The 24354-nt window shown below is 40.6% G+C and overlaps 1 protein-coding gene across 5 annotated transcripts in view; it reads left to right on the forward strand.

Annotated features, from left to right (window-relative positions):
• The window catches only part of TENM2 (teneurin transmembrane protein 2), a 742100-nt gene that overhangs the window by 552724 nt on the left and 165022 nt on the right, over positions 1–24354 (forward strand). For all 5 annotated transcript variants that reach the window (XM_032124698.1, XM_032124699.1, XM_032124697.1 and 2 more), the window contains one exon: positions 12043–12277. In XM_032124698.1, the coding sequence (XP_031980589.1) occupies positions 12043–12277 (235 nt within the window). The remainder of the gene's footprint in view (positions 1–12042; positions 12278–24354) is intronic.

The following is a 24354-nucleotide window of genomic DNA, read 5'->3' on the forward strand; positions in this document are numbered from 1 at the left end:
CCTTCCCTTCGTGGCACAGCTTGTCATGTTTCCCTGAGCAGTATCGAACAATATGCAACTAAATTGAAATAGTGAAACCAGATCAAGATGTCTATCAGCATCCTACACTGATGTGCAGTTTGGATTTTATTCCAGACTACTTTATGATGCAGAAAATATGCATAGATCAGTCTTCAAGCTTTAAGGATGACTGGCTTGCATGCCCTGTATGGGCATGGGGGCTGGTTTTTGCTCTTGCATTTCCGTTAAAATATACTAATTGGATGTTAGCTTAAAAGTCTAAACCTCCCCAATGGGCAGGACTTGGGTTATGTATCAATTGGAAAAGCCTTTGATCATCTGTGTGAGGTTTTTTTGAGGGTTGTTTGTTGTTTTTTAACAGCTGTAAGAGATCTGGCAGAACAAAACTGCATTTCTAGATCTTCATCCGGTGTAGAAATTGCCTCATTTGGATTTGCTTTCTGAGAGGTGTTATTGAAATATTCTGCTTTAAACAAACAAACAAACCAAACCTGTTTGAAACAGTAGTTAAACTGGGACACTTTGTCAGCACCCACTGGAATCAATTTTCACGTGTTTTAGTTTGTTGTGACTGGAGAAACGTGTCAGATGGACACGTGTAAGAAGAAAAAGTCCAGGGTGAAACCAGTGGACCAGGGTTTGGTCACACAATTCCATATGAGTTCTCTGCTCTGTGTTTCAGTTTGTCACATAAAATTCTGGTAACATCTTTACCTTATTGGGCTTTGTTTGTGAAATGCATTGAAAGAACACACAGCAGATACTGTAGAGAACACTAAGTGTTCCCGCTGTTGTTGCTTTGTGGTTATTGGTATTGATCATTTCCATGTATGTGACATTGACTGCAAACACTTTTGAGAGATAAAAACGCCACAGACGACGTTGCCACAGTACAACATTATTTGGTTTAAGATCCCATTCTATACCATGTTTAACTGCCCAGTTAAAGGCAGTCTCCTCTGCCTTCCCATGTTTGTGAATATTTCTTTCAGATACATTCATTTGAAATAAAATCTTTTCTGTGTGGGCATTCATATTCCTTTAGAGCTATGTATAAGAAAACCCTTATTTTTAAGAGTTGTGTTAAAAAATGATACTTATTCCTGGTCCAGGTGCCATGTGCATGTACCCACCTTCTGATAACCTTCTGAAAGTGGAGTTTGATTTTTGTTATCAGAATAAATTCCTCCATTAGTGAAGTTGTCTGAGTTGATAAATGAGTGTAAATTAAAATCTTTCACACATAACAGATGCAAGAAAATTACTAAAAATGAATGGATATCTTAATTTTTTTTTTTTTTTAATTTGTACGGTAACTGTTGGTGTGGAGAGTTACCACTAGCCAACAGCAATAATTTAGTCAGATAACTTTATTTTTAAAAGTAATTTGGTGTTTGTTCATTCCATGATAAGTATGGACACCTAGTAAGTATCCCACTACCTAAAACTATAGATATTTGTAATTTGCTGGTAACAATATAACAAAAATAACTTTCACTTTAAACACTACACATGTTTAGGAGAAAAAGATTCTCTTTGCTTTGGAATTTCTTAAGCTTGACAACACATCTGTTCCTAAATGTTCCTCTGAAAATGTGGTTCACAGAAGGTCCATGAAGAAAAGTCTTGATATACTCAGCATGTCTCTATAGAAGACTTAACACAGATCTTTCTTGCATATTAATTTAGAAATAGGAAGAGTGTGTGCTGTCATTCTGTATCCTAGTTGTGAGATCAAATTAAAATAATCTTAATTAGATTTTTCATATAGAGAATTGTGATTTAATATCTGCAGTATTAGAAGTGTTGACAAATTAATGCAAATGGGCTCGTTCTTCTAGTGGGCTCATGAGAGGAGGATAAAACGACTGCTCCATGGCACTGCTTCAAAGCCTGTGCAAGGGAAGACTCTTGATCCAGGTGTATCAGATGAACTATAATCCAAAATTACTGCCCCACACTGTCTAAACATTCTATGTATAGACCAGGGTGTCAAAGGGCTTCTAATCCCATCTACTGATAATTCCTTGCTGACCTGCATGGGGATTATACATATAACACACATGATTGTCAAAAGCTTCATTTCTCTGTGGAAGAAGCTTCTGCAAGAGCTCTTAGGACAGGTTTATTTAGTGTCTTTTTCTCTTCTCTTCTGCTGACTCTTTCCTTGCCCCCCGTCTCGAAGAAGTCAAACTGTCTGACTGATTTCAGAATGCTCATCTTTTCTCCTCTGCCATGAGTTCACAAGGCATCTTTAGTATCAAAAACTTTTGTTCCTTGGTCTGTGGGTTTGTTCAAATATATCTATTGCATTATGGCTTTACCTGAACCTTTTCTGTCCAAGGGATTCCAGCAGTCCACACTTAAAGTAAAGCAGAGATTTCAGGCACAGGTTTTGATTGCTTCACATCATTAAAAAAGCTGCTAGCAATTTTTGCAGGGTGAGTTTTTCACCCAAACTGCAATCTTGATATTTAACTACTCTCTAGATTCCTATGACTTTAGTTAGATAAAATATTGTGGTCATCCTCTTTTCCCATTTTTAAATTCTTCTTTAATATTGCCACTGTCATTGTTATCAATACAGCATGGCACTTGAGAGGTGTTTTTTCCACTTTTCATGGTATTAAACACCACTTAGTTCTGTGGCAGCCTCAGACATTCTGAAGGAAGAAACAGTATATAATGCAATTATGATAGCTGTTCTTATACCTTGAGCAGGAAATGGTATATGTTCTCTCATTTCTTGATTAATAGCATATTTCTGTGGCTTTTTACTGGAGTACTTTTACTTTGCGTTGCTGGGCTCAGAAAAATAAAGCCATGGCCTTGAGACAAAACAGGCCTTTAAAGCTGGTGTTGGTGTGAGTAGCTGGGGTGAGGCTGTGCTTTCAGAAATGTATTCAGTGGAGGTGATGGGTAGGGCTGTGCTGTTCACTCTCCCCTTGACACTGGGAGCAAGCAGCATTGCTGAAAGGCATTACAGTTCCCTGCCTTCTGTTTGTTCTGGTAATGTGGGAACACTTCAGTGTTTGGTATCTGCCAGGATGATTACACACGCTCTTCAGGCTGGGAATTCGATTGCCTTCCCCATGCTGGCAAGGGAAAGAGCAGTGCATATTTCAAGTGGCAGCCGAGAGCACGGCTGCACTGTGATGGTGCTGTGGGAGACAGGCTGTGGGAACTGGGCAGAGGGTGTCAGGTAGGCAAACAGCACCATCCCAGGAGATGAGTAGTGATGGTGCTTCCTATTTCACTAATTGTAAATGATTAGACAGGTTTATTTAATTTTTTTTAAAAATGGAAAAGATCCATAGCCTTGTTCTGAGACTCTCTTCAAGCTCACGTAAGAGAGAATTGCATGGAGGTTTAACGTCTCGGTAAGGATTAAGTCTCTGCAAGATGTTAGTAATGCTGTTTAGAGAAGACAACACTTGATCTTGAGCAAAGTTTTCAGTGGGCTGTTTCCTTTCTGCTGTGCTGCAGAGTGAGTTTCTAGCTTGCAGTAAATTTTTCCATGGTAAATGCAGTAGTAGTGAAGTATTTGCTGTAGTGCTGTTGAGAGGATCGCTGGCAGCACAAGCTCCGTGGGTGCCTCATCACGCTGGTGTTGCTCAGTTAATTTTCTGGTCTCCAAGCAGACTGAGAGCCAGCTGCAGGCAGGGCTGTTTGGCCATGGGGATGGAGCTGCTCCTGAGGCAGCACTCCCAGCAGCTTGGTGTGGGACTGGTTCCCAAACCAGCACTGACCTTCCCCACGCTGAGCTCGGCTCAGCTGCAGCTCCCTCTGCCCTACACTGAGTCCTTCATCCCTGGGCAGTGCCTGGCAGCATCCCCTGGGGCTTGTCTGTCCCTGAGCTCTGCCACACCCCGGGCCAAGGAGGGCTGGCACTGAGGCTGTGGGTGGTGGGAACTGGGATCAGCCCCTGCAGAGAGTCACATCAGGCATTGTACTTTGAGAAGTTCCCAGTGAGAGAGGCCCATCATTCTCACAGCTGAAATCTTCTTGTATTGTTTTTTCTGTTTTACCGTGTGTGACTGAGGGGTTACAGTTGGTTTTTAGTCGTTCATTGTCCTTTTTTTTTTTGCCCTTCACGCAAAAAAACCTCTCTATTTAAAGAATTGTAAAAGATTTGCTGGGTTAATGTGCTGAGTGAAGCTGTGTGAGGGCTTTCATACACCACTTTATGATAATCTGTATTTTATTCATTAACCCATGGTTTCATCTGAGTAACAGAACTTTTTACTTGTAGTTGCTGAAGGTAACATCTCTGGTACCTTGAAAAGTCAGGAAACTTCAACAGGACTTCTTATCTGAGAGCTTTGTGACTTTCTTTTTTTAGTCCAGTAACAACCAATAAAGAATTCAAACGAAATCTCACTGTGAAAGAAATGCCAGTCATGTAGTATTGCAGCTTGCAGTACCCTGGAGGCAGACAAATCCTTGTTTCTGTCTTGTACTTGCTTGTATCTTGCGTGCTTTTAAAAAGAGAAATAACCCATCGAAAAGCCTGATCCAGTGCAACATATACATTGCATTGGCTTTTCTTTACTCTAGAATTATGCAACATTCCTCTTACTTTTTCCATAAATTCTACACAAATTATTTTTACCTGTTCTGCATGTTGGGAAACAGATGGTCCAGGTAGTAAATAAGTGGCTCCCAGGAGCTATGAAATTGAATTCTACCAGGTAGCTCCTCCAGGAACCTTGTATTTACTGGTATATGTCAGTGAGCCTTCATGTTAACTATGCTTATATATCAGTGTTTATTTCCATCATTTGATTATCACTTGGTTAAGCCTAGAAGTAAAACTTTTTAAAATTATTATTTTCATGCTTTTTGGGGGCCAAAGGGGTTATATTGTAAGTATTTCTGGAAAAAAAAAATGCTCAAACCCTGAAAACCCATTGAGGAACATTGTATTAAGATAGAACTTTTTTTTCCTTTTAGACAAGAAAAATATTCTATTTTTGTTGATCCTGCTGTTGAACTGAAAAAAATCTAGATTGGTGTGCACTGTGCATTATGGTGAGTTGTCCTAAGGCCAGTAGTATAAGATGGAATAAGAAAAAAATTCAGAAGTTGAAAAAAAGTTAGTGCTGCTGGAAAGACATGATAATACTGCCTCAGAAACAGAGAAATTACATGATGCTGAAAGCCTTGTTCAATATATTTAGTTTCATTAGTAGTTCAGCTGCCAAACTTCTCAGTGGTGCAGCTTGACCTTACAGAGTCTTCAAACAACAGGAAGATTCAAAATCATTACTCTGCTGATAGACCATTCCTTCTCTTAAAGATCGGCAGCACCTGGAAGGCTGATTTATTAAAAATCTCAGTTTCCTATTAGATCTTCTCTCTCTGACACAATTACTTTAGTAATTTATTTTGAGAGACTTCTGGTATAAATTTTTAGGAGGTTGGGTTTAACAAAAAAGTGTTTTGGACGACATGTAACATTCTGTGATGCTTCTGAAATGATCAAGGTGGTGCATTGCATTAAACCACCCATGACTGGCATTTCTTTTGCCCCTTGGAACCCAAATGTGTTCAGCTCGTTCGGTGATGCAAGATCCTAAGTGCTGCTGTAACAGCTTTCAGGGATGACTCCAGACTCACAATGAATCGGAAATTATGGCACAGTTATTCTTATGTCACCATGAAAATTATCAGGCTCCCCCACAGAGAAGCAGCAGTTTTCAGGCCATAATCCTATCAGGAAAATGTCACCAGGTTCCACTGCTGGCCTAAATATTTCTGTTGAGAAATTTCTGTCTGTTGTTCAGAAAAATCTGTCTTCATTTTCACTTTGGTGGGATTCCCAGTGCTTCAAATTGTGTGAGCTTAGGCAAGAATTTGTCTGAGTCTTTAGACAGGGTCCAGCTCTTTCCCATTCTGCAGAACAAGTCTAGAGAATGTTTACCTTTCTGCACTAAAATGTTCCATGGTAGCAATGACAGTAATAATGAAATTCTTTGCTTAGAAATATATATGCCTGCTTTTCTTTTTAGTTCTTCTTACATCAGTACCTTCTTCAAACAATAGTCATGTCCCTGAGCTGCAGAAGATAAAGACATCCTTAAACTCTCTGAGATATGTTTTATTGGGAAACTAAATTAAAAGATTGATTGAAAAAAATATGTGAGATGATTGTTTTTCAATTAGAAGGAAGGAAACTCCAGCTTCTCTGTGACTCATTTTTAGGATAAGCAAAATTTGAAATAGTGTGCCTACCTTTTCATATATGTATAACATACACATATATACATATATAAAAGTACCACAGGACACTGAGGCTGCATAAAGCATTATTATTGAAGTGATGTGATTTTCCATTGACCAGACATTATTTTATGCAGCCTGTGCACCTCATGCAGTGCGATAATGAATATTTAAGTGATGTATTTCAGCAAATATAATTAGTACATGGTGTCTGAGATAATAATATTTTGTAGGGCAGTGAGTTTTAAGCTTTTTGCAGGTGACCCTCACTTGAGAGAAGTGGTTATATGACTGTAATCCCCTAGGTTTGACTTCTGATGAAGGGTCCAACTTTGCCTTTGCTTGTATGACTGCACACTGGATATTGTGGATAAGCAGTGGGGTATTTTTTCCTTGGTTTGTTTTTTTGTTGTTGTTTTTCGGGGCATTTTTTGGTTTTTTTTGTTTGGTTTGGAGGTTTTGTTTGTTTATTTTTTTGCCACAGCAACATTTAGTTTTCTACTGTAATATTGTGCTGGGGGCATGGCTGCAATGCACTGTCAGACTCTGATAAGTGACTTACCATTTCGTATCACACATTTACTGAATTTTCAGTTTGAAATGTACAGTCTGGGATGACAGCCAGTCATTCAACCTATTCGTGCTTCAAAGAGTGTAAAAAACAGGCAGACAAAAAAAGGAACACCTGGCAAATGTCTTGGGTTTAAAACAAGAGAGAGAGGTAATAGCCTCCATGGTTAGGAGTGAGATACCTTTCTTCTTTACTGAATGTGCTGAAAACATTTTCAGAACATTGAGATGCTATTTAGCTACAGCCTTGCACAAAATAATGTAGAGAATTAAGCAAACAAACAGGAGAACTGAAGCAAACCCAGCACAAAGCCCAGTCTGTGTTGCTGGGCAGGAGCCCTGGTCCCACCCCACGCTCACTGAGGGCTGCAGTGCCAGGCTGGAGGCTGGTGCCGGAGACAGCAGCTCCTGTGGCACTTCGGCATTCCTGGGCTCTCTGTTCTCCCTGACTCAGAGTAATGTGAGCTGCCTTTGAAGATGAATTTAGCTTGGAAGGTGGCCCTGTGGTTCTGTGAAACACCCGTTACTCATTGTGATGGCAGATGATGTGGTTTCCTTGAGAAAACAGTGTGGCAGAGGTATTTGAATAAAGAACCAGGAGTGCTGCAGACTAGGTTTCTAATGCTGGCTGACAAGGGTTGTCTGTGGGCTTTTTAATTATTTTCTTTCAATGCATCAGCTTCAGTTTTGGGGGATTTTCTTGTTCAGCATTTGTATTGTTTAAAGCATGAGGAAATAGTTGTGTCCTTGTTCATTTCAGAAAAATAATACATGTTTGGGTTTTTTCTTCTAGTTCTTTTGTGAAAAAGAATGATGAGCAGGTGTTTATGTCTCTTTAGCGTTTAATAATGTCATGGAGGATAATTCAGCACAACTAAGATACAATCTCCATTACTTTTTTGAGGTAGTATTGACAAAGAACTGGGATGCAGGGAAGCGATTGCTTTGCTTAGATTAGGGATGCTGCCTTTTCTGCTTTGTATTTCATCTCTGAAGTGGGAGATTAACTTGTTCTCCTCGGATCATTGTGTTCCTTGGATTTAGTGCAGGTGTTAAGTGAGTGTACTAAAGCCTGGGAAGAACTATGAAAAACAATTTGACCATGTTAAAGCAGATCTGAAGTTTCACTTTGTATTTTAGTCAACATTCGAACTGTAAAAAAGGCCGAGCAGTGATGTTTGGAAGCGTGTGCTCAGGAGCACTTGGCCATTGCTGATGTGCCTGTAATGCTGGGAGATCCAGGGGCTCTCTCTGATCCCTGGGGCTGCCAGGCTGTGCCACAATAGGACTGTTACGATGCACAGGCTCCTGAAGGATGTGCACCCTGCTTCCCATGGTAGCCCTGCCTTCACCTGCCCTGTGCTCAGCAGGGCACAGCCAGGGGCTGGGCTTTGGGCTGCACATCCTTTGCTCTTTCTTTGCATGCAAGGGAAGGGAAGATCATAGTAGCCACTCAGGTTTAGGGTTTTGATGGGGTTTTTGTTTGTTTTCAAGGAGAAAAGCGCTATTTTCCATCTCGTTTCAGCTGAGTGTTACCTCTGTGCTAGCCTGGTTTGTTTAAATGTTTCACCAGATAGAAGAATGAACTGAGCAAAATATTTTTTTTTCTTTTTTTATTATTTTGGTTCTGATTAAACCCAAATAAGTCAATTGGATAGCTTATGATTGCTTCAAAGCTACATAGAGCAGACTTTTTATTCTCAGATTACTTAATTACAACACAGTTTCCCCTCACTCAGCTTCTAATTTGAAATGAGTGCTGCTGATATTCTTGACTGCAGTAAGATCTCTTGAAGAATCAGGTTGATTATGTGGACACCAGGCTGTGATTTTTTGAAAATGCTCAGGACAATCAATGTGTACTAAAATTGATTGGAATTAGATATATTGTATGTTTGTGAATTTAAATGAGAAATTTAAAAAATTAAAAAGCCAAAGTGTGGAGAGTACCAGTATTTCAGATTTCCAGGTCTCTGATTGTCATTATGGTTTTAAAAGACTTTTCCTTGAATCCTAAATGTTTGAACTTTTATAGTGCATCCTGGTGAAATGACTAATTCAGCTAATAATTGAGAAAAGGCATCATTTCCTCCGTATTCTCCCCCAAACCAATACTGGCTACTGCTATATCAAAAATAAAATCTATTTCCCGATGTAAAAAGCCAGATGTACTCTATCAAGACACTCATTGTGTTTAAGCTTCCAAATAAAAAGCAATTTCCGAGGGGCCTCAGAGCGTGTCATGCCGTAGGATCCTTCAGGCCAATCCCTTCGGATCCTTTATTACAGGACAAGTGATTTACTCCTCCGAACTTCAGAGCTCAGCAGATTTGCAGGTACTGCTGGTGAAGTTTTAATTTAGGCAAAGATGCTCATAAAGAAGTGCTCAGATGTTCAGATGTGAATCCAATTTTATATCCCTGGCAAGTTCAATAGTGTTCGGCTCCTGCTTTTGATTCATTTGAACAGGTTTATGAAGAAGCAGCGTATTATGCTTTTATCTCTCTCACATAGACACAGGTGTGTGCATGCTCCCTAGTTAGTACTTTATATATATAAGCTTTTATATGTTTTAATATAAGCTATATAATATCTATATGAAGTTAATATTGGTATTTGTTTATTTTTCTATATTAAATGCTACATTTGTCTTGCAGCAGGTTTCAGAGTTTTTGCGGCTGCAGTGTGTGCTCAGTTACCCATGCGTGGCTTATTTTGCACAGTGTCTTATATTTACAGTGTGGGAACAGAGTCTTGAGGCAGATTAAATAATTTGTGGTAATTTGATTTCAGCTCTTGCTTCCTTCATCTTAAAGAAATGCTGTTCATTCTTATTGATGCGGACTTGGCTCACTTTTAAGAACAGCCTCCATGATATTGTGGTGACAAGATTCAGAGTCTTTATTTAACTGGTGCTACCGTGGCTCTCAGAGCAAAACTGTTTTGTTTATGTGGGTATGACTTTTTCATACTTATCCTTGAGAAGGAAAAGCTGCATCTAAAGTAAGTTGAGAAAACATGAAGCACATGAATCTTTTGAAGTAACTATTAACACAAGGGCACATATTTGTATTTTATCACTCATAAATATTCACTTATTGAAATCCAAGCATGCTTTGTCTAAAGTGAGAACACAGACTAGGAGAGTAATTCCCCTTAAACTTCTGTGTATGTGGAGATTGTCCAAACACATTTTTTTCCTGCTGTGTCTTGCTCTGCATGCTATTGTAGCATGGCACGGGATCTAGTATAGATTAGAGATGTGATGTTCTTGGTGGTCCAGATGGGGGTTTTAAACATAAAACTTCATTGGCTAAACAGTATTTTTTATGCTTAGATAAGACATAAGCAAGGATAGTAAGGGGAGCTGCACATATGATGGCCTTAAAATTTAGGAGGTGTTCATGAAAGGTGACTTTGTATTCAAAGCAGTTGACATTCCCACAGGATGCACATTTGGGCAACAGACATTCAAGAAAGATAAAAAATCTGCTGTGTAGATTTAAGGCAACATGTGGAGGATGCAGAATTTATTATAATTCATTTCTTAAAGTTTCTTGTCAGAGGACAAGTTGTACTTGCCCTGTGTAAGTCCCAGTAAACCTGTCTGTCTGTTCTTCACCAGCCTGCGCTTCCCCAAGCCCACAGAAACGCTGAAGAAAATGAATGGCCTCTCTCCAAAAACGCTGTTCTCGTTCTGTTCCCTGGTTGTATTGCTGTTAGGAAGAGGTGCTTTCACTGCTTTTCCCTGGGGCAGGCAGTCTGCAGAGCAGTGCCAGGAGAGAGCTGCCCCTGGGGGTGTTGCACAGAATCAGTTAGGTTGGAAAAGCCTCCCAAGATCCTCAAGTCTGACCCCTAAGCCAGCACTGGGAGGTCACCACTAACCCATGTCCCTAAGTGCTGCTACAGCTCAGGGTTCCATACCAGTGAAATACCCTCTTGGTATTCGGGGGTTTGGGCTCTGGGGTTGGGGTTTGGGTTTGGGGTGTTATTTTGTCTCTTGGATCTTTTGTTTATTTTGGGTTTTTTATAAATATTGGTCTTAATTAAGTTACAGTAATTACTCAGTTCAGCAGCTTTTCTAGACTTTTTTTTCATATGACAAAGATCAATCTTGCTGCAAATGATGTTTTGTGATGTTTTCTTTTAGTATTTGATTCATTAAGTACAGAATTTTCTTCAGTTTCTAAAAACAAACATGCATCATTAGAATTATGATTTCTCTAGTATTAGTGATTAATGTTCACTAGAAAACTGCAACTTGATACAATGTCTAAAGCTTGCAGTTCATAATTGTGTTTGTTTTCTTTATTCTTCTGCTGTTTTTATTAGACATAAATTATTGCCATGTGTGGAATTTCACGTGAACTTATTTACCAGTCTGCATTGGTTTAGAAAAGTGACAATGTTAGAATGACACCTTCTTATCAGATTTTCTTTTCATGTGCTGTTATTTTAATCCATTTGCCTTACTGATTAGAAAAAAATATTTTTCATTATCGATGCAAACATGTCAGTACTCAAAGAATGAGAAAAGTTTTTTTCCTTCTTTATCACAAAAAAAATCATTTTTCAGTGAAAGAGACTGAAAGAGTTGCATAATTTCCAGATCTTGCTGTGTGTTTGTCGCATTACTAAATAGAAAAATACAGGCCAAATCCTGACCACATGGAATAACATGAAAGATACCATCACTGCCTTGTTGCTCTCTTTTCATATTTGGAGTTTAATCTTCTTGTGTGGGCACAAATCCTGTTCATTTGAAGCTGATTGGTAAAATACCAGTGAATGAAAGAAGATTGATTTCTCTGATTAAGTTTCATAGGGGCCTAAAGACCATATTCTCAAAAGCTATTTTTAATCCATTAAGGTTCATCTGCTCAAAGCCCCTGACAGAAACGGGGGGGGAAGTTCCTGTCAGTAGCTGTAGGGAATGGTCAAGCTAGGCTTCTGTCCTGGCTGCCCGCCCCACTGAGGAGACTTTCTCCAGGGAGAATCCATAAGGAAGTATTTTTAAATTTAAATATAGTCTTTGTCAACATGCCAGCTGTGCAGGCTGGAAGCACTGTTTTATGTTGCTGATCTCAAATAATCACTGATCGGATTTGCCCACAGTTTGATGCCCACAGTTTGATGCCCACAGGTCCAAGAGGCAGTGGCCCCTTGAAAACGCAGAGGAGAGCAGTGTCATCACACACAGCTGTGATTTGTTTTTCTTTTCTGTTTTAGGCCCTTCAAATCATCACAGCCAGTCAACGCTGAGGCCACCTCTCCCTCCTCCTCACAACCATTCCCTGTCCCATCATCATTCCTCTGCCAACTCCCTCAACAGGAACTCGCTCACCAATCGCCGGAACCAGATCCACGCACCCGCTCCGGCGCCCAATGACCTGGCCACCACCCCCGAGTCCGTGCAGCTCCAGGACAGCTGGGTGCTCAACAGCAACGTCCCGCTCGAGACCAGGTGGGTGGCATGGACGGGCACCCTGGGGGATGCCATTGATGGTCCTCCAAAGTGCACAGAGGAAACCCTTGTCTTGTTGGGAGATGGGGTCTGGTGTCCTGTGCGACAGGGGGGGTTTTTCTGACACAGCATGGGGAGCGAGTGGCATTAGAACACCCAACAGCCCCAATCTGCTTTGCACTGGGAGGTGGACAGTGAATAGCTCTGCTCACATCCTGTTTCAAAGCCTTTTATTCACTTGGACCTTCCTTGCATACACAGCTCATGCGATTAGTACAGCACATTTATATCACAGGCTCAGGGACAACTTACTTAGAATTCATATTGACTGTGCTGCTGAAAAATTATACATTTTGCCTTTCCTGAAGCAACAAACAGAGGCTCACTTGACATTATGCATTTTGGGAGACTTTGAGAAACAATCCGAGATTCAAGACTGACAGTACTATAATTTTAATTTATACCTCATCCAGCATGCAAGTTCATTTTAATCTCTTCTGTACGTGTTAACAGCTTGATGCCTGTGGGGCAAACAGCAGCATATAAATGAAAAGGTGCAGCACTTAGGCCTGACAGAGAAATAAATAAATAAATGCCTGACATGCTGCTGGTCTAAATATTCTGGTTTGTTGTCATTTGGGGTATGGAATGTCAAACATATTTAACTTGCACTTTAAATAGCAGAGTTGGCAGAGCTGATCTCTCAGAATTTAAAATTAGCCATTGTGGTGCTGAATAAAGTGCTTGGAATAGCAGGGTGGTGTTGCTTGCCCAGATAGTGATAAACACAGTGAGCAGGTGGAGGAGCTGGGCTGCTGGGAGCACTGGCTCCTGCCAGGGTTTCAGCTGCTTGGTTGCCACAGCTTCTGGGATGTTACATTTGGTTTGCAGCCTCCTGGGACTGTAATGCCGCTCTGCTGGATTACACCCCGAGTAGCCACATACGGGGTAGTTACGCCCCCATGCAGCCTCAGCCCAGGCCCTCCAACATTTGATTAAAGACTGGTCGTCTGGTTTGGAGCTCTGGAAGGGGCTGGGTTGGAGCTCACAACACCAAGGCTGTTGTTACTCAGCAGTTGGGTACAGCTCCATGGGGAGCAAATGAGACGGGAAAGGGCAGGGAGCCTGTGCCAGTCTGTGCTGGGCTGGGATGTGCGCAAGGGGCTGCCCTTACATTGTCCTGCTCTGATAAAATGGGAACGTGGGTGCCATGAAGAAGTGGGGTGCTGAAAAGCAAATGCAGGTTATCCAAAGCCAAGATGGCCAAAAAAAGGAAAGGAAAGGGATTCTTGCTTACTGAAGGTTTGGAGCTAACTTTCTCAAAAAAAGAAACCATCCAAAATCAAACAAAAAAACCCCATGATGCTGAGCTCTGAACTGCTGCTCCTGTGAGAAGCTCTGCTATTTTATAGAACTTAATTTGGACATCCTGAATTTGTTATTTATTGCTAAAAATCACAAGATGGAAATGTTGGTCCTGTTCAGCCCAGACTGGTTCTTGCTGTGTGGTTCATTGCCCAGGATTAGTACTTCCTTTTAATTCTGGTGTAGAGTGGCCAACTCTGTGCCTGGTCTGCCTCTTTCTGTATGGAATTGTTCTTGGGTACAACAATACCTGAAACCTGTCCTTTCTGAAGGCTCAAGATTGTCCCAATTTACCAATAACTTTACCTGGAGGGAATTCCTTGGATATTCACAAAAGGATCATTTGCCGTAATGCTGGTGTCTCTGAGCCACAGCAGGGGGCTGGGGTTTTACTGTCTGATTTTGTACCTATTCCCAGCCAGAGGTGACTGTGAATTCCATTATTTGATTCTACTCTTTCTTCTTACCATGAAACCTGTGGGTGTGTCATGTTGATGACAAAAGGTTACTTTGTGAATACTGTTATTTTTGGAGGTTGCAGGATGCCCGACAGTTAATTGGAGCCTTTTAGAAGACAGGTTTGTCACAGGCAAGTATTAAGCTATTAGAAAATGTCCTGGCAGAATTGCTGTGTTCCAAGTCTATTCCAGAGCTGCTTCAGGATCGATTTTAGTTCTTTTCTGAAATTACACACCTGACAGGGCTTGATGACAAGTTTCATCACAAGAATATTAACTCAGAAGATGACTGAAATTGATGCTTGTAAAATCATTGAGACTTTCAGAATTAGCCTGTAATTTTTTCATTTTAAAACGGGTGTTTCATCTACATTCATACCAATAGCCACACACAAAAAAAACCAAAACCATCTTTTTGGGAACTTTTTACTTCAGTCTTTACTTCATAGCTTTAGCTTGTTGCAAAATACTGACCCCTCTCATACTGCCTCTTCACAGTGCACTACTCTAATTTTTTTATCTTGTTATCTGTTTATTAATCTCCATAGTGGAGTGCTCAGGAGGCAAAGCCAGCACTGACAGCACCTTCTTTATCAAGAGAGGGTTTCATAACTTTGCGTTTTCGTCTCTCAGTTGTCTTCAGTAGGTTTTGTGCTCAACTGAAAATGATGTGCAAGTGGTCACGTTACTGATTATGAAACAAAAAGTGGCACCTGAGCTGTCTGAAGGGAATGCTTTGTGTCAGCCCTACAAAACTCAGATCACAATTTAGATTCCAGATACCTCTTTATCTAACAGTACCAAGTGCTGAAATCATTGAATAATACAACACGTGTCTGCATGTTGGTTGGTTTTTTTTTTCCCTGCTAAGAATATTTTAACCTTCCCTTTGTTCCTTTGGTGTCTTAAGCAGTTTGGGCTAAATTCAGACTGGAGACATCACATTTCGTAAATACATCCTTTCTCTATCTCTTGTTTCAATATTGATTGGGGATTGTTAATCACATTTGGTTTATTTTCTTTATGACGTAAAGGAAGCTTTGACTGCTTGCACATGTTTTCATGTGGCCCTTTCAGGCAACTGTACCCAAATCTTTGTGTATGCTTTGTGGTGCTGTATTTTTTACACAATTATGTTTAGCTGTATTTCAGCAGCTCGTTGCTTCTAGTGGAGTTATGAGTTTGCGAAATGCCTATGCAGAGTTCCTAATTGTACTTTTTTAGAGTCATAGAATGGTTTGGGTTGGAAGGAGCTTTAAGGATCATCATGGGCAGGGACACCTTCCACTAGATCAAGTTGCTCAAAGCCCTGACTAACCTGACCTGGAACACTTCCAGTGATGTGTGCTTGATTTTAGTGTGCTTATTCCTGGTTCAAGGCAAACAAAGAGGGGCTGTGCCTTCCCGAGTCTGCTGCTGCTTTATGGCTGCACGTGCTCCCAGGCTGGCTGCATAATCGTTCTGTTTTCTTTGAAATAAGGGTCTGTAATGGAAGGGTTGAAATATCTCTAAGTAAGGACACAGTAATGCATGGCTGTAGCACTTTTATGGTGCTATTTTTATGGTTCATTTCTGCAGTATTTAGCCGCTTTACCTTTAGGCTCAGAGCTGCTGTTTAATGCTCTTTAACTTTTATTGTCCTCTTGCAGTCTGTTTCCAAGCATCTCCTCCTCCTCCTAACAAAGTGCTGGTTTCCACCTTCTCCAGTTGAGAGGTGTTCCTTTATTGCCTCTTTAATCATTGCTTTCCAAGGGGATGTGTGATGAAAATACTGCCTTTGAACATCCCAGTGTGGGTCTCGTTCCTTCCTGACAGCCAGAGAGGCAGCGCTCTGCTTTAAAGCTGGGCATGCTTTGAGGGCACAGGGAGAAAGGAATGGCTTTGCAGGGGAGGTTCCCAGGGCTCCTCACACAGCAGGAGTCCTCTGGTGTGGGAACCTCAGACAGGCACTGGGCATAATGGGATGGCTGGTGAGGGAGGAGAACAGAGGAGCTTTCATGGATGGATGTTTCACTGAGATTGCCTGATTTACTAATGCCTTTTTCATTACTTTATATTGATGTAAAATTAATTGATACCATTATAATTAATAATACTTAATTTGGGAGAAAAAAAGACTTGAATTAAATAGAAATTACTCTTATTCTTCAGTTCTCATAATTAGTCTCGTAATTTGAAATATTTTCAGTCCGAATCTTTCAGTTGTAAAGATAATTTTGTATCTATGTCTATAATTTCTTTGTGCTTGCTCACAAGGAGCTGATGCTAGGCTTTAAGGAAGACTGTAACATCCTAATGCTTCTTCTGTGTTTCAGGAGAAAGGATGATGGCCACTCTTCTGGTGATCATGAAATCGTTGTCTTTAGATCTTGTGGGCTGTAGTATGAGACCACTGGTCCAAATCTGGGGTCATTTGTGCAAAGTTCAGTTTAAAGATTGAGAAATCTGAATATTTAACCTGAAAAGAATTCCTATGAACCCTAAAAGAACCCCATGTTGCACTTCAAAATATTTGCCTTTTCCTGGGTTTCAGGCTGCATTTGTTACTTTGCCAGTGTGATTCCAGCACGGTCACTCTGGGTGACCCTGAGGACAGCAATGAGAGATAAATGGATGGAGCAGCAATGTGAGCTGTAACCCAGTCTGCACCATGCAGAGCTTGAACTCAAAATCATGGGGTAACACAGCTGGGAAACATCTGCACCCAGTGCTCCTGGAGCTGTAGCCTTGCAGTGCAGCAATGAACAGTGCCCTGTGCCTGTGCATAGGCTGTGGCAGTCAAGAATAGGGTGCATGAGGAGAGGGATTTAATGGTGGGGGACAGCATTATTAATTTTTTGAGAAAGAAATATCTGAAATGTTGTTAATACTGCGTTCACATTTTGTACCATGTTTGGGTGCCAAGATCAGCTGCAAAACTTCTGAACTGAATATGTAAACTTGAAGTTTCTGAATGTGTTGAAGTTCCAAGCTACAGCTGCTCTCTGCAATTGTCTGCCTATTTTCAATGATGTCTCAATATTTTGATATCTTTGTACATGATGCAAAATGTTCTGGAACAGAACAGTGAAACAAAATTTCTTTTCCTTTTGTTAATGCAAATTCTTAGGATATATTGGGCATAACAAACAACTGCTTGGAACAGTGAAGCGAGTCCTTACTCTAATTTTGCATTGTCTTTTGTGGCTTTCTCTTACCATTTACTTGCAGCTACAGGTACATGTGCTAGAGCAGGTTATTCCCCTGAGACCGAAGGTTGGAGCAGGAACTGACTCCTTCATTCTCTTGTTCCTGCATGTGAAGGTTGCAGAAAGGTTGTGGGGATTTTCCAAATAATTAGGATCTGCATAGATAGATTCTGGATCTGTCTAAAAATCAAAAGCATTTTAGAGAATTAAGGAAAGCACAGTCAAAAGCATCCCCAAGGACTTTAAACACATTTGGGCCATGTACTTGGAAGAATTCCAAAAGCACTGTAGAAAGGTCATTTTTAGCAGGCTACTGGAATATCGTTTTCATAACTAATATAGGCATGAATAGGAGAGAGAAAAGGGTGAAGGGAAACACTACAAAAGCAGGATACATAATGACGATTCAGAAAATCAGTCTAGATGTACTCCCACTCACGTACACATAAGCTCAAAGAAGTTTTTACTGATTGCAGATAATTGCATGTTTTCATGATCTTGTTTTAACTTCTGGGTTGTGCAGAGTGAACAGGCAGCATGAGTGACTGCGCAGGAAGAGACAGGCACGTTTAGGGTCTTTATGAAAAAAAAGTCTAGAGTTACGAGATTTTGGTTCCTCTTCTTTTAAGTTTATGTGTCGGCTTATAAAGTTCTCTCAGAGTTCTGAGTTTTATTATTCTGTTCTGTTACTTATAGACTTGAAATAGCACTGTTAGTACTTTTTCTTTTTTTCTTGTTAAGTGAGTGGTTGAATTAAGAGGTAGTGAAGAGCTTACATGTATGCCTTTTAAAATAGAAGTGTTTTGAAATTATGTTCATTAATTGATGTAGAAATTTAAAACTGCATGGACCCATTGAAATGCAAAAGACTGTTATCATTATCCTCACCACTGGAATAACAAATGGAGGCATTATTGCACTTCATCACTTGGAACCATGCAGCAACCACTCAGAACCCTCTGGCAAAAAAAGACACAAGGTTTTCTGCTTAAGAAGAGAAAGTTCCTGTAGTTGAGCAGGTTCAGAGCTGCCTAAATGTTCCAGGATCTGCTCATTGATCCTGCTACACTTTCATGTAAGTGCATATGCAAAGACCCTGATTTTTTGTGTTTGTGTCTGTGGCTGTGCTGTTACTCTTTACTAGGCGTTAGCCAGCAGTTTCATTGCTGCATTCCTGGGGAATAAACGATAGTGCAAGAAAGAGATTCATAAATTTAAAGGGCAAAGCAGTCATTGACTGGCTAACTCCCACAAAAACTAACTAGGATTCAAGCAGACAGGCTGAGTGGGCTCACCACCTCTTGCAGAGTACCTGGAATCTTGTCGACCACACGGGCATCAGTCAGGAAGGTGATGGGTGGCTCCTGTAGCTCCTGTAGCCATGTGCCAGCAGCTCCTCTCCCTTGCTGGCCTTCCTGGGTTTTCCCTTTCTAGAGTTTATGCCTTTCCAAGTTGGTGTTCTCCATCTCAAACTCTCGAGCTGCTCACAATCCCCACTTCAGCAGTCTCTGAAATATTTTCAGAGACTCTCCTTATTTTCCACTGTACCTTTCTACAGCCTCTCTCACAGCTCTGCAGTGTCACAGCTCAGTAGCTTCTGAGCAGCTGGGGACAGGGCAGTGCCATGGGGACATGCCAGAGCCAGGCCAGGAGCACATGGTGAGACCCCCAGAGAACGCTGCAGGGGTCAGCTCGCAGTGGGATTAGGGAGAGAGAAGCTTGTAAGAGTGTATCCAAAAGTATCTCAGTCTCACAGATGAAGAGCAGGTGTCCTGTGGAGAGGGGCCCAGCACAGAGCTGTCGCGCAGTGCAGGTGTTTTGCCTTTGTGGCTTTGTGAGCGATGCCTGCTTGGTTTTGTTTAATAATATGACAGATCAAGGTGCCCAAAGGTTGGCACCTGCCTTTCTGTACAGCACCCTGCCTGGCTGTCAGGCAGTGTTCAATTACTGTGCTTCACATGTCCAGCTGTGTCTTTGTTAGAGGGTGGCAGTGGCGGTGACAAGCCAACAACTCGCAGCAACCTCGGTGACATTGCTTTACACTCCGAGGTTTTTAGAACACTTTGCCTGGGGACATGAAGAACCCAGCCTTTAAGGAATCATCAGCCTTTCAAGAGCTGAGGAGCTGGAATTGGAGCTGCTCTGGGTGCTGGAGGGCTGCTGCAAGGATCAGCAGGTTACAGTGGGTACAAGTGTTGCATTGATACTGATGTCTTCATCCTGAATTACTGTTTCCATGCCTAACAGAGTGTCCTTAGTTACTGCATCAGTATCTGCAGCAGGCTGAAAAGCACTGAAATAGGGTCATGTCATGGAGTGTCCTTTGTTTCCACAGGCATTTGGGTGTGGGGGTGCACAACACACAGGTGTGTAAAATGGCCAGCTGGTTTATGTAAGTGTGTATTTGAAATAGCTTTCCATTGAAAAATCTGTCTTACTGAGTTTAGTCTGTGGATTTGACATGATTGAGACAATTTCTTGTAACTGTACAATTTAAACACAAATAGGTAACACTTGTTAAGCTTTATTGCTGGCTTTAGAGTTCTAGGCACTCAAAAGGAAACTTCCGTGCAGTTTTAGCACATCAGAGAGCCCTCAGCTGTGGAAACGTGGCTGATGGTCCCATGTTTTCTGCAAGAATCTGAGAGAACATGCAATTAAATCCCATTTGGGGAAAGACTGTGAAATAGGTAACCAAAGCTTGCACCAGTCTACCACTCAGAGTTCATTTTTTTTCATAACAGGCATAAGAACAGCTTGTAGTTTTCTTCAGAATTGGTTTCTTTTTGTTTGGAAGCTAGAAGTCTTCCATAAAACTTCACTGTCTGAATTTGGTAGCCACTTTGAGACTTCCACTGACATAAAATGACTCATGGCTACTTTTATGGCAGACTTTGAAAACTGCAGAAGATATTTTTTTATCACAATGAAAGCCAGCATACTATGTTCTGTATTCCATTGTTTCTTTTCTGGTAAGAATAAATGTCCAATAAAATTATAGATAGATGTGATTTTACCGCAGCTTGAAGATATTTTTAAGTCCTAGAACAGCTAAATTGAGCTGTTTCTATTCTCTTGGCATGTAGCTTTTCTATTTTTTAATTACTATTAAAAACCCTATAAAATAAAAAAAAAGACAATTTAAGCATTACAATTCTATGTAAGCCTTTTTTTTTTCATACAGAAGAAGTTTAGGACAGTATGAGGAGGGAAAGAAGCAATTTATGTTAGAAAATGTCTTGTTCTTCCTTTCTATTACAGTTTTTCATCGCAAAACCGATTTTTTTTTCTACTCATTCTTGCAGTGTGCTGCCATGACAATCTGTCCAGAAAGGAGGGGGGGAAAAGCTGATTGTTCTCTCAAAAAATATGGAAGTTAATACAGTCTGTCAGACCACTATTCCCTGAACAGCAGAGGTCCTTTTGACCTGTGGGAAAGTACATGCTAGAGAGAGCTCTGAATTAATGAAGAAAGCAAAATATAGCTTTTTCCATTTACCATTAGTGCACAGAACAGTGGTCAAATGTCCCCTCGCAAGCTCAACTTTCCCAGATGTCACCTTTGTGGTGGTGTCAGCGATGAGGTGCACGGGTGTGACCCCCCACAGCAGCAGTGCTGAAAACAGAGGGGGTGAATCCTGAATCCTGTAGCCTGAATCCGGAGCCTGCGAGCAGGAGAGGAGAGCACAGAGTGAGCTGCAGGGTTAACTTTTGTTCTGTGGGAAGCACCCAAGCTCCTTCCACAGCTTTTCAAGGACACTGAAATTAGAGAATCATTGTAGGCTGGCAACCATATTTTGTGATTTTTTTCAGTATGGAATTGTCTTATTGATCCACAGAAATCAGGGAGACTGGGCTGAGACTTAGCAAATTTACTCCCATATTTTCAAAATATTAGATTAGTCCTAGTCTGATTCAAATTGCTAACACTTAATTGTGAGCTAGAAAATGTGTCTTTCTTAATTGTGTTTGATAGGTGAACACGTAAGACAGAGAATACAATTTTTTAATTCTTATATGGAGTGTATTTGAAATTAAGTGAACTGGTATAAATCAGATCATTTCTTTTCATAAGCAGGCATTGTACAATGCTCCCAGCTTTACCACTGTGAGGCTGTAATTAATGTTGATAAATGCTCATGTTCTCTCTGCGCAGCTTCAGCCCACAGACAATTGGTTGTACCAGAGCATGTCAAATCTCACATAAAAATATGGCTATAGATCATTGGGTTTAGGGATAGAGTTGAGACAAGTCAATTTATTTCCATTAGTAGCTGAATCTAGATTTAAAACTCTGGGGGTCCAAGTGTTTTTGTCCATGATGTTCTCAGTCTTTCTGGTGTGCTTTGCTAGGATTTAAGGTATACCTGCTAATCTGGCCCCCAGCTTTGGAATGCAGTGTCCATTTTCCAAAGTGTCTTGGGGGATATTTAACATGTCTTTAATTAAATGCCTTTTTTAAACTTTCGAAGGCAGAACTTGTGTACTTTCAAGATGGTGTGATGTCTTCTGATAGCTGCCACTTTGTCAGGGGTCCATATTGAGACAGTGAACTTTCAGCTTTCAAAATGCATGGGTAGGACAAAATTCAGGGTTTATCCAATGACATTCTTTCTTTTTGGCTTTGATAATGCCATCGTCTCATGTAGCCTTTTCAGTCAGCTTTTTTTGCTTCTACAAAGTTCTGATTAGTTTTAACAATATCACAGAGATCCTGTTTGTATGGACAAGTGTTTTGGTTTTCTTTATATACTTTATGTATCTCAAAGAGGATCATGGTGGAACTGCTTTTTTGTTCTACTTTTTTTGTCTTCTCACATGCAACAGTATATGATTGACATGTTCTATTAAAGCATATCTAGATATTCATTAATTCAATTTTAATGGGAGCAGAGTTTCATTATATATCTGAGTTTACTTTAACAATGCTTTATATTAAAATTTCTGTTGGTGCTGTAGCTGCCTTCTCAGCTAAAGAGGACATAAAATTCCTGGGTTTAAAAGTATTTCAGATAAAGACAGTTCCAAGGACTCTAATTTCCAGTTTCATTCTAAAAGATCTGCTTTGGGGCAGGGAAAGGGTAAGCACTGTTTGTTGCAGACCCTTATGTCCAAAGCTAAGAGGGTCGTTCCTGCCATGGGGATTCCGGAGGAGAAGGGGTCCTGGGCTGAGGCAGATGCAGAGTTACCCTGAATAAGAGGAGCTTTCCTGCCTGCCTTTGTCTCACCAGCTCCATCTTCCTTCTGGCTTTCCCTTGTTCCTCATGCTCCGTGTCATTTCAATCCCTAGGTCCTATCATGGAAGTGCTCTTGTGCTCCCAAGACTGGAGAGCAAGCAGAAAGGACTAAACCTGCTTCTGCTGACGAGTTAATCAGGTTCTACCCAGACAGAGGGAGCAGAAGAGTCAGTAGGTCTGGTGCAACACAACAAGCCCCATAGTATCATTTACCCATCAGTTACTTTAATTGAACTGTTGCAAAGTAAAGAAACATTTAAAATGAAGTGTTCAAGACATCAGACTGCCATTATTTCTTGCTTTCCTTTAACTGAAAGAGGTTTTTCATAATTTAAAAGTCTGGGTAATTTTAAGGGGAAGTATTTTAGCATTTGCCTTTATTGCTTTTTCTCAGAGATCACCTATGATGTGCAGAAAAGAAGCAATTCTAACCTCTAATGTGCCTCTCTGATGAAGAAAAAGAAGGACAGATTTATTTGTTAAAGAAACCCCAATGTTTCTATGAAGTAACTGGTTAGAATTAATCTGTTTGAGTTTGATTGTGTTTCTGAAGTCTCCAAAGTACAAAGAGAAAGTTTTGATGGTGGATACTGCCACTGTCTTTGTGTATTTTCTGCAACAAACTAGATTTTGGTCACCGATGAAAGGTATGTACAAGGCTACTTGGAGTTTAAAAATCAGTAACAAAGGCGGTATCAAAGTGATTGTTCATATTTGTTAATAGAGTTTATTAATTGATGCACTAAAAAAAACAAAGAAAACCCCACACATATTTTCAGAGGCTGTCTTCAACTGGAAATGTTTAATCAGAAATCAGGGGAACCTAGCCAGCCTTCCTTTTACTGTCTTTTAGCTGTGTTCAAGTTCTGTGCAATCTCTTATACTCTGGGTTTTATTTCAAAACTAGTGTTTTAAAAAATGCCTTTTAAATCACTTCTGGTATTCTGTAGAATAGGTATACACTGATCTATGCTTGACAGTAGGCACATTCATGATCGTGGGCTGGAAAACATACTTGGGAAACACATTTCAGCCTCAAACTTCCAAATTGTTGTTGTCAGTGAGTGACATGGATTTTAAAGCTCTAACAGGTGGTTTGAGAGTGACATACTGGATTGTATCTGAATAAAAATGTTAAACATATTTTACATTGGAAGTAAGACCTGCGTTATTTTAGGCTGTGATTTTGATTTTGGAGATTACTGAGTGTCTTCATTCTGTTTGATTCCAAGAAGCACTTGTTTTTCAGAGCTGTGAAGGGAGAGGGTATGGAGCAAGTCTTCAGAGCTCTCTGTCTTAAGCCAAGTGACTTTCTGTAAGACCACAGCCTGTATTCTGTGCTTCTCCTTTCATTGTCTACTGGAACATGCTTGTAGTCAGTTCTTCCTGACTGTGAGAAGTTAATCTAAAGAAACCAGTCTTACAGTTTGCTTTCTCCATTTCTTCTGTCTGGAATGTGTTGACAGCATTTTCTGAGATTCATTAGAGAGTGTATTCTGTCCCTTATTTTCTTCCTAACAAATGTACGGGCAGTCGAAATCCTCTTTTTATCTGCTGAGTCATGTGCTTTTGGTAATTGTCTTAGCCGTTCAAACCAAACCTGTGTACTATTAAACCACAAAATCATGGTTAATTCTAGTTCTGGCAAGATCTTCTCCTACAGGACTATGGGTTTTGCTCAGTATGTTCTTACAGTTTTGCTGGGAGCTTTTGCCAAGAGTGTAAATGAGACTCAGAGTGTGGTTTTCTTAGAATATTTTGAGTGGCGGATTCCACAGGGAACTCCCAGACATTTCATGGGTCATGCTGGTGTTTTAGCTAGTATGTGG

This window comes from Corvus moneduloides, chromosome 15 (assembly GCF_009650955.1).
Source record: "Corvus moneduloides isolate bCorMon1 chromosome 15, bCorMon1.pri, whole genome shotgun sequence".
Classification (NCBI taxonomy): domain Eukaryota; kingdom Metazoa; phylum Chordata; class Aves; order Passeriformes; family Corvidae; genus Corvus; species Corvus moneduloides.